Source organism: Lycium ferocissimum, chromosome 1 (assembly GCF_029784015.1).
Source record: "Lycium ferocissimum isolate CSIRO_LF1 chromosome 1, AGI_CSIRO_Lferr_CH_V1, whole genome shotgun sequence".
Classification (NCBI taxonomy): Eukaryota; Viridiplantae; Streptophyta; class Magnoliopsida; order Solanales; family Solanaceae; genus Lycium; species Lycium ferocissimum.
In genome coordinates, this window is record NC_081342.1 from 72,619,532 (window position 1) to 72,637,231 (window position 17,700).

The 17,700-nt window shown below is 33.7% G+C and overlaps 2 protein-coding genes across 3 annotated transcripts; one reads left to right on the top strand and one right to left on the bottom strand.

The window, feature by feature from the left end:
* The first annotated feature begins 3,121 nt into the window (after positions 1 to 3,121).
* On the top strand, positions 3,122 to 9,193 carry LOC132059819 (multiple C2 domain and transmembrane region protein 7-like). The gene is made up of 3 exons (XM_059452603.1): positions 3,122 to 3,376; positions 5,173 to 5,215; positions 5,953 to 9,193. Exon 3 carries the CDS (start codon positions 5,996 to 5,998, stop codon positions 8,999 to 9,001), a length of 3,006 nt encoding a protein of 1,001 aa, XP_059308586.1. The 5' UTR covers positions 3,122 to 3,376; positions 5,173 to 5,215; positions 5,953 to 5,995; the 3' UTR covers positions 9,002 to 9,193.
* Positions 9,194 to 11,974: 2,781 nt separating this feature from the next.
* Positions 11,975 to 15,789, bottom strand: LOC132031337 (alpha-farnesene synthase-like). 2 transcript variants are annotated; one of them, XM_059421258.1, is made up of 7 exons: positions 15,634 to 15,789; positions 15,242 to 15,527; positions 14,489 to 14,879; positions 14,119 to 14,337; positions 13,867 to 14,008; positions 12,841 to 13,089; positions 11,975 to 12,715 (listed from the first exon to the last, which is right to left on the bottom strand). In XM_059421258.1, the coding sequence occupies exons 1-7, from the start codon at positions 15,787 to 15,789 to the stop codon at positions 12,425 to 12,427; spliced, it is 1,734 nt and encodes a 577-aa protein (XP_059277241.1). In that variant the 3' UTR covers positions 11,975 to 12,424. The 2 variants fall into 2 exon arrangements, with proteins under 2 accessions (XP_059277241.1, XP_059277248.1); XM_059421265.1 differs by having other exon boundaries at positions 12,628 to 12,715; positions 12,852 to 13,089; positions 15,634 to 15,775.
* Between the last annotated feature and the right edge of the window lie 1,911 nt (positions 15,790 to 17,700).

A 17,700-nucleotide genomic window follows, 5' to 3' on the forward strand; every position in this document is an offset into this window, starting at 1 on the left:
TATTGACCATAGCAATTTATATATACAAAAAAAAAAAAAAAAAAAAAAACTATATAAGACTTCAACACTATCATATCATTTAAAATTTCATTAAAATTGCGTTCTATTGTAGACGTAGATCAATAACTTGTAGTGTTAAAGCGATTCGAAGTGGTATGATTAGAGGTGGAGACAGAGATCAAGGTATGGGTTCGGCCGAACTTAATAAATTTGATATAAAGTTTGACTTTGTCTTAAGAAATTTATTTAATATGTACAAATTATTAATTTAAAATAACTCAATAACTTAAAAGGACTATAATCCTAGATCCATAGACTTCAAATTCAAACTCCGCCCCCGAGTATGATGTAATAATGAACAAAAATGTTCCAAATATTTGTCCTCAAGAATAGGAGCTTGCTAAAGGTTACATCAATGCTTTCATTTATCGTGGACTTTAAAGTTTCATCAAGTACTAGTTAAAGAAACAGACACTTAATTATATCACTAAATGTCAAATGCAAATGAACATTTTACACTAAACATAAGTATATATATATATATGCTAGTAATATTGAAAAGAATGAGAGACATGCTAAAGTTGGCTAAGTTACTTTAAACATGTAGCAATGGTTTTATGTCCATTTAAACTTTAATTAATTAATAATAAAAAGAAAATAAAAAGCTTATAGAGTGAAAAATAAAATAAAGAGAAAACAGGCTAAAATAAAACCCATGCCAAAATTAAGGTGTATGGACCATGTAGGCTGTAGCTATCAATGAGGACCATTACTTAGGTGGACCTACTTTCAGTTACCAATGAAGGGATTTTGTAAGTCCTACCTCCCACTTACAAAAATTTACACGTACCCGATGTTTATATAAAATCAATGAATATAAGATAAATATTTTAAATTATCACGTAATTAAGATTAATTGATATGTATTCTCACTTTAATCTAAAACTATAATGGTTAAATTTATTGATTTAGTGTAAATATTGAATGTGAATAAATATTTACCTCTTCTTTCCCCGCTCACATCCCAATTAATGGCCATATTTTCAATAAGAAAATTCGAAATACAAAAATAAACACACGTAACAAAGCCAATGGAATTAAACATATAGTACATATAAATATATAAAATATTAACCTATCGATATAGTGAAGTTTTTTGACAGCTGAGCTGAGTGTCAATTGACTTCTCCTTTAGATTGCTCCACCACTCCCTTTATTTCATTTTATGTGAATTTGTTTGATTGACACTTTTAATCTTGAACGTGCTAATACTTGTGTTTATGAAACTTTTAAAATTTATAAATTTAAATATTTTATAATTGTGTAGTTATAAAAACTCATCAATAAGAAAATAAGAAGTTTTTTTCTTATTTTCAATATATAAAATATGTGTCATTATTTTCTTTAAACAAACTAAAAAGATTAGGATCACACTAAATAGAAAAGGATGGACTACTATACTAGAAAACAAAATGGGGTTAACATAAATTAATTGTACAAAAGTCTTTTATTGGTGAGAGTTGAGGTCAAAATTTGATTTAATGCCATCATTTAACTCAAAACTGCACCAGAAAGAAAACAAAAGTACTACAGTAGGTCATTAAGACTATAAAAAAAGGGCAAAAAAAAAAAAAAAAACAATGTTGCAGCATGAGCACTTTTTTTTTTTTTTTTCCTTAACAAACAAAAAACAGACAACTTTGTAAGTACTCTTCTTCTCATAATAAGTATCACTTTAACAAAAATCACGTATATTAAAAAATTAATAATATAATATAAAGTTATTAAATTGTCTCTATATAACAAAAATAAATTATTTATTTCTTTTGATTAGAGCATGCACAAGTAGTAATTCTTTTGATATTGAAAATCCAACAATACCAAGTTGCTATGTGACTTTTTCAATCATCATTTAAATGTTACTTTATCTTGTCAGTTTTTATCTAAGGATAAAGTTGGAAAATACTAACCAATTTAGATCTTGATTTCCTAAGATGACGCTTATTATGGACAATTTTTTTAGCTAAGGTGATACTCCCTCTGTCCCATAATAAGTGTCACCTTAGCTAAAAACACGCATATTAAGAAACCAATGATGAAGTGTAAAGTTTACCAAAGTACCCTTATGTAAAAAAAATTATTTTTTCCTCTTGATGATTAGAGTATGCACAAGTAGTTCATCTTTTGACATTGAGAATCCAACTATCATTATTTAGAGTACTACCACTTCTTTTGCCTCTTACTAATCGTTCTATAGGCGAAAACTTTCAATTTCATGTGAAACCCAAAATTTGACATTGTGAATTCAACTTTTGGCTTGAAATAAAAAAACTTGACATTTTTTATCTAAGGGCAAAGATGGAAAAAACTAGTCAATATATGCATTCGTATCCTGATGTGACATTTATTATGGGATAAAATTTTTTGGTTAAAGTGATACTTAGGAGCCGTTTGGACATGATTTCATCTCATGAGATGAAATCATGTTTGGACGTGCAATTTGAATTTCTTGAGTTGCAGTTTCTTTTTAATAAACATAAAAACCCCACAAGTTGTGAAAACCATCAAATTTTTTTCAATTCTTATACAATCTTACCAAATGAGTAAATCATAATTCGTAATAAAATTAATACGCTACTAGAAGGCCTTTCTAAAAAATACAACTTCAATTGATAAAACTTTAATTCAATAAAAAGGAAAATTTAACATGAATAGTAATATAACTACTCTTTAATATAATCCTCCCACATGGTACGAACAATATATCTACCAACTTATGGTTGGTAAACATAATTGGTAAATATATCTACTAATTTATGGGTCTTTTTTTACAAAATATAAATATATGAGTCAAATTTTATATTTATATTTTTTGAAATTATGATTTCAAATTCCAAATTATGCCTTTTTGGATGATTTGGGAATCAGAGATGAAATCGCATGTCCAAACGCTAACTTTATCTCATGAGATGAAATCGCATGTTCAAACGCCTACTTATTATGGGACGGAGGGAGTAGTACAAAATAGTTGTGGACCTATTTTAACTCGAAAACAGTGTCAATTCAATCTCAATATTGGCTATCTCAGATTCTATCTTTATCAGTTAACAGTTCACTCCCTCCAAAAATTTAAAAAGGAAAAAAAAAAAAAAAAATCACATGTGTCCCTTACCCTTCCATTAAATTCTTGTATTAGACTCAAATCTATATATATACACACATGACACAATAATGTACTATACAGTAATGCAAAAAAAAAAAAAAAAAAAAAAAAAAAGTTTCATATTCACTGCATATGGTTGCATTCTTGATTTTCTCTTTTGATTCTATGTAATGGTGGTGAAATCTCATAGATTTAAGCTTTGTAAAGAAAAGGGTATGTTTTTTTTCACAACCCCTTATCTTTTTCTTCTTGATTATTTAAATTTTGGTGTTTTTTGAGTTACATGACTTGTGATGCCAAAAAAAGTTTTTTTTTTTTGCTACTATTTGGTTCAAGAAAGACTCATTTGCCTTACCCCAAAAATGCAAGAGTTTATTAGATGGTTGTTTCTCTTTGTTATTATTCCTTTTTCAAGTTTGGTTTTTTTTTTTTTTTTTTTTAATATATTCAGGTACTAGCTCAATTGGCCTTTTGAGTTTCATGGCAAAAAAAGAGTAACTTTTTTATGCTAAGAATTTTTTCAAGAAATGCTCACTTGGCTTACCCCATAAAATGCAACATATTTTTCCAGCATTATAAGCTCAAGAAATTAGATGTTTGTTTATGTTTAAATTCCCATCAAGTTTGGTGATTTTCTTAAAATTTAGTCACTAGCTCAAAAACCCATAATTTGCTTTTTGGGGTTCATGATTTGTGATGCTAAAAAAAGTAGTAATTTTATGCTAATTTTTGTTCATAAAGCTCACTTCATTTCCCTAAAATGCAAGAATTTTCAAGCTCAAGAACTTAGATGTTAGTTTTCTTTACTTTCCTTGTTTAGTACTCATTTTCGCTTTGTTATTTTTCAAAATTTGTCAATTTTCTTAATATTCAGGCACTAGCTCAAAAACCCAAAATATGCTTTTAAGTTTCATGATCTATTATGCCAAAAAAAAAATAATTTAGTTGCTGTATTTTGTTTCAAGATATGTTCACTTGTCTTCCCTAAAATGCAAAAAAAATAAAAAAAATTAAGTACCAAGATCAAGAACTTAGATATTAGTTTCCCTCAAGTTTAATTTTCTGTTTTTTGTTATTTGTATTTTTGTGTTCTGAGATGTAGTAGTTTTTAATAAATTATGAAAGATCTTCTGTTTTGAGCTAAAGTTGAAATCTTGAAAGGTAGTAATTATTATAGTAGCATTTTGTTTCATCACTTTGAATTTGATCCTAAAGTTGGAGTCTTTTTGTTTGCATCAAAGTGTTTGTGGCTTTTCTTTTTGTAATTTAGTTGCATGGATAATTACCACTTTTCCCTTTTTCCACTTTTTGTTAAGATCAAAGAACTTTATGTATTTTAGTGGTTTATGGTTAGATTTTTAGTTGAAAATGACAAGTGCATGTGTCTTGAGCTATTTTTAAGGAACTTTAACTTCAAGCATGCTTTATGAATTTTTAAATTTTTTAGTTTTATATTACAAAGTTTGTAGATCTCCACACTAGGCTGACCAGCACATGGTATTCAAAGAGAGTTGACCTCTTTCTTTTATTTATAATCTCAAATTAGTTCACTGCATCTTTTGAGCTTTATGTTTAGTTCTTTATAATAAACTATCATATACCTGTGGCTTGTTAGATGAAAAGTGCCAAAAAAAGAAGAAGGCGAGAGTATGCAAATAGAACGATTAGATCTTATCTAGTTGCTGATTTTGTTAAGTGAGATTTTTTTTATTTTAAGTGCTTCCTTATAGTTGTCTTTATTAGGGACCAGTACTTGTCTTTGTTGGTAGGCTTAATAGGTAGATACTGTTAAATCAACTTTTTAAATATATACTTGAGACTGTTTTCCTGTATAGAGTCTGCATGATTGTTTTCAAAATGTTGGTAAATTAAATGTTTTTTATTTGAAATCGGATTTACTCGTTTGAAATATCTCTGACTTAGATTTGTTAATGATTTGCACAATGATCAGGTTGTTTGAAGTTATTTAGAGACTGCTATTTGTACTAACTAAGCTTTGTTTCTTGCAGATCTGATTTCGAGTTAGAGAAGTGAATAATTCTTCTGCTTTTGGTAAGTTTCAGTATTATATTTTTACCATTTTGGTCATTTCATTATAGAAGGTGGGAATATGGATTAAATCGCATTTAGAGGTGACTTTCTTTTATGTTTGTTTCTCTCTCTCTCTTTTTCCTTTGTGGTGGAGGTGGAAATTGTGCGTGTTTATTGTTTCTAACGACAGGTTAGTCATGTTTAGCGGTGTTTCTATCATATTCAAAAGATATCCTTGTTCTATGATTATTTTCTAGCATACTTAGATGAGAAGGTTGTAAGTTCTGCTTTAGGATGTGCTGGAATTGTTCAATTTGTTCTTCAGATTTATGATAAATTTGCTTATCTGCAAGTTCGCGACTATTTTTTTCAGTCTTTTGTGAACTTATCTTGTACATTGGATCAATTTATGATACCATTGTGTGTTAAGTTGCTTCCTGCAATCCACACCAGATTTTCATTGAGACTTCAAGTAATGTATTGAGATGAAATTTTTATGATAGTGCCTTGAAGTGAAATCCATATCCAATTTTAAGAATTTATCCGCTCCTTTATTGCATCACGGGTCATTTCTGTTGAACTTTTTGAAGTTTACTGGCTGAATAAGTATGATCAGTTTAGTTCCATCTCATTTGTTGCTTAACGACTTGCTTTTTGTTCCTCTTCTTCAGTTCTCAACCTTTATTTAAATGTTTTCTCTCCTTTGCTCTCTTTAGATACATAGTAAATTTTTTTTTTTTTTTGTTTAAATCTCTCAGGTACTGCTGCCATCTTTAATTCCGTAACAAGAATTGTTTGAAGATGATTTTGAACAATTTGAAGCTAGGCGTTGAAGTGGTTGGTGCCCATAACCTTTTACCGAAAGATGGTCAAGGTTCATCGAGTTCTTTCGTGGAACTTTACTTTGACGGTCAGAGGTTCCGCACTACCATCAAGGAAAAAGATTTAAGTCCTTTGTGGAATGAGACTTTCTACTTCAACATCTCCGACCCTTCCAACCTCCATATGCTCACTCTTGACGCCTATGTGTACAACAATGTTAGACCTACTCAGTCCAGTTCCTTTCTTGGGAAGATTACTATTAACGGGACTTCCTTTGTACCTTATTCGGATTCCGTTGTCTTGCATTATCCTCTTGAGAAGCGAAGTATCTTTTCACGTGTGAGAGGAGAACTCGGCCTTAAAGTGTATGTTATTGACGATCCTTCCATAAAGTCATCTATGGATACTCAGGTTCACAGCCATTCAGTTCAAACTCCAGCTCCGAAAATCCCGAGATCTGAAGTGAGACATACTTTCCATCATCTTCCCAATCCAAATCACCCACAGCAGCAACAACAACAAGCTCCTGCGTGTCCCGCTGTTCCCGTGCATCATGAAGGAGCAAGATACATTCCCGAGCAAATGAAGGTTCCGGAAGTACCACAGCCGCCACCTCAGCTCGTCCGGATGCATTCTTCCACAATGGCTCAACCCGTTGACTATGCACTTAAGGAAACGAGTCCGTTCCTCGGAGGGGGTCGAGTTGTGGGTGGTCGTGTTATTCGTACGGACAGGATGTCTGGTTGTACTTATGATCTTGTTGAGAAGATGCACTTCCTTTTTGTTAGAGTTGTTAAGGCTCGTGAGCTTCCCATGATGGATATTACAGGGAGCGTCGATCCTTATGTTGAGGTCCGCATCGGGAATTACAAAGGAATTACGAAGCACATTGAGAAAAATCAAAATCCTATGTGGAATGTAGTGTTCGCCTTTTCTCGGGAAAGGATGCAAGCGTCCGTGCTTGAGGTCGTAGTTAAAGACAAGGATCTTATGAAAGATGATTTTGTAGGCCTGTGCAGATTTGACCTCAATGAAGTCCCGATGCGGGTCCCACCCGATAGTCCTCTAGCTCCGGAGTGGTACCGGCTTGCAGATAAGAAAGGAGAGAAGATAAAAGGGGAGCTTATGCTTGCTGTTTGGATCGGCACACAAGCGGATGAAGCTTATCCGGATGCATGGCATTCCGATGCAGCTTTATCTGTTGACACGGTTGCATCCACTCTTATACGTTCAAAGGTCTATCATGCACCACGGTTATGGTACCTCCGTGTTAATGTTGTCGAGGCACAGGACTTGCTTCCGACTGAGAAAACTCGTTTCCCGGACGCTTACGTGAAGGTACAGATAGGAAACCAAGTTTTGAAAACGAAGCCGGTTCAGGCTCGAACCTTCAATCCTCTTTGGAATGAAGATCTCCTGTTTGTTGCTGCTGAACCGTTTGATGAAAATCTCGTCCTCTCAGTGGAGGATCGCGTGGCTCCGGGTAAAGACGAGATTATTGGGAGGGTTATCATCCCTTTGAGCATGGTGGAAAAGCGTGCTGATGATAAAATGATCCATTCTCGTTGGTTTAACTTGGAAAAGCCCGTGGCCGTGGATATTGATCAGCTTAAGAAGGAGAAATTCTCGAGTAAACTTCATCTACGAGTCTGTCTTGATGGAGGCTATCATGTCCTCGACGAATCCACTCATTATAGTAGTGATCTTCGCCCCACAGCAAAACAGCTATGGAGGCCCCCAATCGGGGTTCTTGAACTCGGAGTCTTAAATGCTGTGGGACTTCATCCTATGAAAACACGAGATAACAAGGGGACATCGGATACATATTGTGTAGCAAAGTATGGTCACAAATGGGTTCGAACTCGAACCATTGTTGATAATCTCTGCCCAAAGTACAATGAGCAGTACACTTGGGAGGTTTTTGATCCAGCTACGGTTCTCACTGTGGGTGTGTTCGACAACAGCCAACTCGGAGAAAAGGGTTCATCAAACGGTACATCCAAAGACCTAAAGGTCGGGAAGGTTAGAATTCGTATCTCGACACTTGAAACAGGCAGAGTTTACACACATTCATATCCACTGCTTGTCCTTCATCCTACTGGTGTTAAAAAGATGGGTGAATTGCATTTGGTGATACGTTTTACATGCACATCATTTACTAACATGCTTTACAAATACTCACGTCCTCTTTTACCGAAAATGCATTACGTAAGGCCTTTTACTGTTGTGCAACTTGACATGCTAAGGCACCAGGCAGTTAATATAGTTGCCATGCGGTTGGGACGAGCAGAGCCCCCGTTGAGAAAGGAGGTGGTGGAATATATGTCGGATGTGGATTCACATTTATGGAGTATGAGGCGTAGCAAGGCGAATTTTTTCCGTTTGATGTCGATTTTCACGGGATTATTTGCTGCGGGAAAATGGTTTGGAGATATCTGCATGTGGAAGAACCCGATCACAACAGTCCTCGTGCACGTTCTCTTTCTTATGCTTGTGTCGTTTCCGGAACTCATTTTACCAACTGTTTTCCTATACATGTTTCTAATAGGAGTGTGGAATTACCGTTACCGGCCTAGGTATCCTCCTCACATGAACACAAAGTTATCGCAAGCCGAGTCAGTGCACCCAGATGAGCTTGATGAAGAGTTCGACACGTTTCCAACTAGCCGTTCCCCTGAACTGGTGAGAATGAGGTATGATCGGTTGAGGAGCGTGGCTGGACGGATTCAAACAGTAGTTGGTGATGTGGCAACTCAAGGAGAGCGACTCCAGTCATTACTGAGCTGGCGTGACCCCCGTGCTACGGCCCTCTTTGTTACATTTTGCCTTGTTGCTGCATTGGTATTGTATGTGACGCCGTTCCAGGTGATTGCTGCCCTGATAGGTATCTACATGATGAGACATCCGAGATTTCGACATAGGCTGCCTTCTGTGCCAATCAACTTCTTCCGTCGGCTGCCAGCTAGGACAGACAGTATGTTGTAATTGTTCCCTCTATTGCTTTTTTATGTATTTTGCTCGAGCATCAGAATGGACTTATTTGGGATTGAGGCGTAGTTGTTGTTGTTGTTGTTGTACTCGAGCATTGGATGTGGGTACTAGATTTATATTCCGGACCATATAAATAATTCTCATGGCCTGCTACATCTATATGTATAATAAGATCCATTCCTACAATCTTTTTTCCTAATTATGATTTGTATACATCTTTGGTTGTGCATTTTTTTTTCTAAGATTGGGAATACATGAGTCTCAAGCTGTTTAATTTATGGCTTTTCTTCCATAAAATACTAGTCATGACACTTCTGCATGTTTTCATTGTATGCGTATATTTGCAATTGCATGAGTGGAGATAGAGAAAAATGAAATTATGAACCAAAAGATTAAGAAAGAATAAAACCAACTCCAAAGGGTGGTGTTATACAGTTCTTGGCTTAGAATGAGCAGTCACAAGAATTTTAATTTAAGAAAATTGACTGTTTGGCCAAGCTTACACTTCGGATGAGACCGAGAACTGGAAGATGTTTATCAAAGAGCGACAGGGACTGACTAGACGGTTGTCAACCAACTCTGAACTGCAAAGATGTTTATCAAAGAGAGACAAGGAAGGACAGACTTTAAAAGAACGGGTTTCAGGTGACATAATGAAATGTTTGCAAATTTTGAAATGATGGTTCCACCCCATCCTTGGCCTCGAAGAGTGGTGAGCAACATGAAACTTTAATCAATTAATCCTCCAAACGGGGTTTACGAGGAAAAGTAAGAACAAAGTTTTTTTTTGTCTTGTTTTTGTTTTTTGTTTTTGTTTATGAAGATGAGGTACCTTATGAGATTCCCTTTTTTTGTGTGCTTTTTTTAATTCAATCAGTCATATAATAATTAACTCAAACAAATGTTTACTTGTTACCATACAATAAAGAAAATATTTTAATTGTGAATGAACAAGATATACTAAAAATATAAGTTAAATAAACGTCACAAATCGAATAGTAAATGTTAAATTAAACACGTAATTAAACACCACAAGACATATTATATATTTATTATAATAAAGACAACAACATATTCTTTTCGGATACGATATGTGGAAATAGGAGCGGAGAAGGAAGAACAACCATTTGATGTTTTTTAACACGTTGTTTCCTTATGAGATGTTGTCTTTATTATAATAAATATATAATATATCTTGTGGTGTTTAATTAAGTATTTAATTTGACATATAATGTGTGACATAACTTATATTTTATATTTTTTTATGTTCACATATTAGAAAACGCATTTTTAATTATTTATGAAAGGTTATAGAATATTTGTTCCATGACTTGTCGTGTTTGAATTAAAAAAAAAGTTTCACTAAAATTTTAAAAGGGAAAAATCAAAGGACCTCATCTTCATAAGCTTTATTTTGTAAAAAAACTTTAATCAATTAAATGCCTTGACAAATTTTATTTTTAGATTTTTTTTTGTAGGACGGCTTTCCTTTGGTTTATGGAAAGAAATCCATTTTTTTGTGACAAATTTAACATTGTGGTATAGATATAAGTTAGAAAAACGGAGAAAGCTAGTTCTTTTTCTCCTCTAACAGTGTATATTGTTGCACTCCATAGGCAATGAAGTGATAGTTATGTTTTTCTTTTTTGCACCCAAGAGTAAGGCTTAGCGGTCAATAAGCAGGTGGAAAACAGGTAGACCACTAAAATCTCAGGAAACAAAATTTTCAGGCGATGTTTTTCCATCCGTCTAATTCTTAGTAGACACTATTACCTAAAGGTAACCTATATTGGAGTGAGGTAGCAGGAGCCTAGTAAAAAAGTTGAGGTGCACGCAAGTTGGCGCAAACACCACTACTTAATAACAAAAAAAAGTCAAAACTTATATTGGAGTGAGGTACATGAGGCTGGTAAAATAGTCGAGGTGCACGCAAGTTGGCGCAGACACCACTATTTAAAATAAAAAGAAGTAAAAACTTATATTAAACACTCACACATTTTTTTTAGTATGATAGCATAATGATTGAATACCTTAAAATAAAACCACTATTTTAATTACAAAGGAAGTTATTTAAAACTTAAATTATATCTCTGAAAACACAATATCTCACACATTGAATTTTTTAGTATAACTTTATAATAATGATTGAATACCATGTAATTTTAATAAAACGATCGTGTAGTGCTTCTAAAATTAGTTGTCCCCCATCTATTCCATTATCTAGTTCTTTTTTCTCCTTTCAAGGTCTATCAATGTGATCCCAATTAATATGTTTTGAAGCAAGCTCAAGAATACAAGCTTGAAACAAAAGATTCATATGAATAGTATGAAGCATATTATGTTCCTAATATTTAGTTTAATGATATTTTCTTTATTTGGATAATCTTACTACACAATAAAACCACCATGAAATTAACTTGCCAATATTGGATCTCATTTGTACAACGATGTTGAGGAAATGCCCGTACTATGCACGGGCACGAGCCATCTAGTTTCTTAAATAAAGATGATAATCCTTCATATTTTTAATTAGTATTCTCTTAACAAGTTTATGTCTGATCATCATATTTATAAATATAGGACGAAAGGAGAATTGTTTCATAGATGAAGGAATAGTCCGCGCAAGCGCGTTCCTCCATCATCTATCGATCAAAGTTGTTCCTCCATCATCCATCGATTAAAGTTTGTTTCGTATCTTGTTTTTCCCCTTGTTTTAGTATCTTTTTAGTTGAAGAGGAGTGAACTAGAGCAACGGTAAGAATCGCTGGTATATAATCAGGATGTCATAGGTTCAAGTTATAGAAACAACTTCTTGCAGAAATGTACGGTAAGACTTCATATAGAAGTGGTTGCAACATATTAGTATGTGACGAATTCATCCCAATCCATTATTTATGACGTGGAACATAGATTTATGAGTGAAGATCCATTAAAATTTTAGCAAATATTGGATTTGTAATTTTAAAAGTACTACGATCCCTCTGTTCCTATTTATGTGACAGTTCAGATTTTCGAGAGTTAAATATTTTAATTTTGACTGTGAATTTAGACATAATTTTTTTTGTTTTTAAAATAAATTCTATAGATTTGGAACTACATAAGTAGTTTAGGTCACAATAATTAATAATTTAAAATATTGAATAGGCACATAAGGAAATAACGTTAAAAAAAAGTTCGTTTAACTCTCGAAATTCAAAAAGTGTCACATAAATTGGAACGGAAGAAATATGTAACTTATAAGTTACATAAATTATGCAACTTTAAATCCTAGATTCGCTGTTGATTGTGTACAATAGACCCAATATCTCACCAATCCCAAACTTTATAGCGAGAGCTCAATGCATGAAAGCTTCACATCTTTCTTGTTCATACATATATGCAACAAATTCTAGAAGGCTTGGAGAGATTGTCACATGATTATGTAATAGGCTCAACCAAGTTGAACAAGACTTGATCTTGGGTTTCGCCATCTTGAACCCCAAATCCATCCCCAAATTGGTACATGACATGCGCCATTCGTGCTTCATTTATTACATGCTTAACAAGTTTTCGATGTGATGTAGAAAGGGTATTGAAATGGTAATTGATCTTCTTCCAGGAATCCATAATTATGCTTTCGATATGCTCTCGAGCTACCTCCTCTGAGACATTTTCTTCTTGCATGTAACATAGAATTGATGAAGCGACATCACCTCTCTCTAGCTCAACCTACAACATGATACAAATATTGTTAAAAGAACTAGCACATATTGGGTGGCCGGGGGGAGGGGGGGGGGGGGGGGGGGCATTTGAATAGAAGGAAAAAAAAATGAGGTAGAAGTTTGAGATTATACCGTTGAGGTACCTTGGTCATTGCAAAGTCGAATTATAACCGAAGTATGGTAAATAATTTCTTTGCAATTTTTGCATAAATCAATGGTTTCATTTGTTATTTCATTGGTCAGACCAAAAATCACATGAAAGGAAAGTAATGGCCCGGATGAGGAGGTCCACCCATTGTCAAGATACTCTTCAAGTGTTGGTATATGGCCTTTGTGATACCAGGTTGCTTCCACCAGCAAGGCTTTACAGAAGTTGACCCACTGAATTGTTGAAACATCAGAAGACTTTGGTCAAACATGCATGAAAAATCATAGGTACAGGAAAAATTCGACTTTTCCAAGTATAGCTTAATTTTTTATGTGACGACAAATTGGCTCTTTTAGGAATTGATGTGGTGCTCTAACATAAATAGGCGATAAATAATTATAACATTGACAGAGAATACTAGTTTGAAGGCAGTAACCTAGCAACTTAGGTTGATACTCCTACATATTTTGGAACCACGTTTCTTAAATTAGCTTAGGCTACATTATTGGGTAATTTGCACCGCATAAGGCCCGCTAACGGGGATGCATTCCCTATCTACAGGGCCAAAGGCGGATTCATAAGTTTTATATGGGATAAATTTTATATATATATGATTTTGCTAACATACAACATGAAAGTTGTACGATAACAATGTACCGATATTTTTATTCACCAAAATGCCCCTGCCACCTCATTAAAATGAGATCTTTTAAGCACTTTTTGGTCTATTACCTAAGTTCTCCAATTTCCCCCCAAACTTCATCCCTACAATTCCCCAACTCCCATGTCCATTTCCATGGTGTTTCACTGCAGTTCTCCAATACAAAATCTAATCAATATCACTGTTATAATATGAAAACATAACCAAATCTAACCATTTTTACTGTTGTAATCGGAAAACGAAAACCCAACTATCAGAATTTAAGCCTTTTAGGCACTTCAGTCTTGGCCTATAAAGCATTAGAACATATGTTATACTAGTATATATGAAAGACTACTTTAGTACTAACCACTTGTTTCAGATAAGGTAATGCTGAAGGGCCACCCTTTTGTTGTTGAATTTCAACAGATATCTCTTCCATTGTATCATGCAATGCTCTGAAACAAATCTGCATACACTCTGGTAGACATTGTACTTCATTTGGATCCCACCTAAATGTGAAAAATCTCATTTTATGATTATTATGCATTTAAATAGTAACTACTTAATTAATTTTAAATTGACATGTATTAAATGTTGAATTTAGCATGTGAGGACCTACTTCTCTATGGCACGAGTGAATTGCTCCACGTCGGGTAATGAACCATAAATATCATAAACATCATCTATAATTAAAATTAATTGAATCACTTTGGTGAGCCATATTCTCATGCTTCCATGTTGAGGCTCAGAGGCAATTCCTACAGCGTAAAAGAAGCTTTCTACTATCCTGTCCCTTGTAAAGGACAAATCTTCAACTATGCAAAGATTCCTCCACCATCTGTTTAATTCACAAGAAAAAAAAAACAGATTAAAGCTAGGTAACAAATATTCAATGAAATAGTTAAGGTGAGAGCAAATACACGACCGTTTTGAAAAATAAAAAGATAAGAATGAGTTTTAAGTTGTTATTATTTGGCAGGTTTTAATACCTTATCACATCTTTAAGATCTTTTTGGTGTGTGGCTTGAATAATATTGAAGTTAAGTTTTGCCAACTTCAACAACATTGGATTTGCGTAACATTCTAGTTCATCTTGAGCACTAAGGTGTCTTCTAACATCGTACCATCCCACTCTCAATGCCAACGGATTGTACTTCAAGCTATTGCTCAAGTTGTATTCCTCATTAGTAGTAAATCTGTCAACATTTGATTTAGATAAATTCTTGAGGTTTTTGGTTGAGAACATTCTCATGTCGTTCAGTAAGTTTTCATCATCCATGCTCAGATATGATCCTTCCAAAAGCTCCAATAATGTTTTGATATCTGAGACTTTCTTTGTCATGAGTTTCCCTTTGCCAGCGAACAAGTCATTTAACATATCTGTAGTACAAGAAGGATAGTATATAAGAGAATCAAAAGGGGGAAATAAACATATTACTCCCTCCGTCCCAAAAGGATTGTCTTAATTTCCTTATTAGTTTGTCCAAAAAAGATTGACACATTTCTATATTTATAAATAATTTAACTTTATGAAATGATTTATAGCCACACAAGCATCTAAGACTTATTTTGGACAACACATTTCAAAGATCTTCCTTTATTTTTTAAACTCCGTACCAAGTCAAACTAACACAATCTTTTTGGGATGGATATAACCACATAAATACGCCTCTGGTTTAGACATATATAGACACGTAATTAAGGGTGAAATATTTTATAGTAATAATTAAGTTGATGATAACCTTGTGAAGCATGGTAGCCATGTTCCCCGAGGAGCCTGAAGCACAATACAGTAGCATAGAGATCCTCATCATGATCCTTTGAACTTGAATAATTAGCACCACTGTACATGCACTTTATTATCTTTTCCAAAGCTTCCTTAGTTTCAACCTCAAAGTAACTACTGAGGCTCAATTTGTCAATTCTGTCAACAAGCTCTAGCAGGGCCAGTGGACTAACTGTGTTTGAAAACGTGCAACTGATCACTTCCTTTTTTAGCTTCTCAGCTTCAACTTTGTACTTCTTTTTCTGCATGCATGCATGAGCAATAATTATTACTACTACTCTAGTAAATTATAAAATTTAAGAAATGATAATAAAAGATTAACGATAGGATTTTGAAATTAATACTCACAGAATATTCACTTGTAAGAGAAAGTAGATGATCATATTTCCAAATGTTTGGTTTATAGGTAGATATCCTCCTTTCAGGATGACTTTGCTTTTCTATAGTATGAAGTTTTTGTGGCTGCATGGTCGAAATAATGGACATAATGTTTCTGCAAGCCATGGTTTGAGATAATTTCATATTTGCAGGTATAGAGGATATATATAAGAACCATTTTCATAGTGGCAGGTATAGAGGATATATATAAAAACCATTTTCATATTGGCAGGTATAGAGTATAAGAACCATTGTCATATTGACAGGTATAGAGGATATGTATAACTATATAAGAGCAGGTATAGAGGATATATATGAGAACCATTTAAATAAGCATGAAAAAAATGTGTGAGAATGTCATTCAATTATTTGCTCTAGCTTTTGGCTGGTATAGAGTATATTTTCATATTGACAGGTATAGAGGATATACTATATAACTATATAAGAACCATTTTCATATTGACAGGTATAGAGGATATATACAACTATATAAGAGCAGGTATAGAGGATATGTATGAACCATTTAAATAAGCATGAAAAAAATGTGCGAGAATGTCATTCAATTATTTGCTCTAGCTTTGTCGTTAGCAGAGTGCTTGAGGAGGAGTCCTTTTCATATATAGTACGTACGCGGTAATATGGAGTACATTTTTTTTTTTTTTGGGAAATGCCTTCAAGGCACTGGTCTTTAATTTTTGTCCCTCAAATTTAAAATCTTTAATTTTTATTTTTCGTCAAAAAATTCGTGGGTTCCGGATCCAAACTCCCGCTGAGTCAAATTTTTTTAAAAAAATCACAAGGCAGAGTTTTGTAGCAAAATTAGGCTTTTTCAGGCAGAGTTTGCTTAAGGCAAACCTCTGCCTAAATAGACCTAACTTTGTCTGCAAATCTCTGCTTGAATAGGTCTAATTTTACCTGAATATGCATAATTTTGCTACAAACCTCTGCCTTGCGATTTTTTTTTTTCTCAGGCTGGTGTTTGACCCGAATCTCGGGATATTAGGCGAAAGACAAAAATTAAAGAACAACAATTTGATGGACAAAAATTAAAGACTAGTGCCTTTGAAGGGAAATCGTGCAAATGACCCTATGGAGTATTAGTAATAAGTCTAGTGCTGTCAAAATCGGTTGGCCCAACCCAGCCCTAGTGGGCTAGAGAGTTAAATGGGCTAGGCCAGGCTGACCCGAAAGGCCTTTAAAATGGCAACCCAATCCGACCCTAAGCGGGCTGCGGGCTAAGACGTGCTGGCTCTTCAATAAAATTTTAAAGTAAACTGAAACATAATAAATGGGAAAAAAACGTGACAATGATCTTCATTTGCAGCGACGACACACTATAAAAAATGCATCAATTCAAAAGCTTCAGTAATCTCACGTGCTAATAAATTAAAAGAATAGATTACTAAGCAGTAAGCAAGATAGCTGTTAGAAAATCACCGACCATTATAATTTAATAATTTGTAAGTCTTCACTTTACTAACAGGTGTATAAAATACTAATTAATATCAACCACAAGAAAACCGAAAGAAACAACTAACTAGTATTTTCTAGATGAGTGTCGAAAAAAATACAAAAGTCAAGATAGGTGTTCGAGTCGTACAAGATTAGATACAGATAAGATCATAAATGATGACTGCATTCTATAAGAGGCGTAAATAAAACAGGAGGAGGTCATTGAAGATATATGATTTGATCATGATGTCATACGTAGGCATACAATTCAGTGCTTCATAAATCATAATGAGTGAATATCTCAAAATTGGACAATATAAACTTAAAATTACACGAAAGGAAGTTATTTCAATATGTTCATAATTATCGTAATCGATATGAATGCATAATACACCTGAAACAAAAGATTCATATGAGCAATATAAACTAGTTAATACTAAAAACTTAATCATCTTCTAGTGTTTGTATTCATATATAATCTTTGAAATCTCTACGTATGTAAAAGTTAAAAATAATTAATGATAAAGAACCTTATGATTATTAAATTATCACGGTGACAACCTGTACATGTATCCTGATATATGA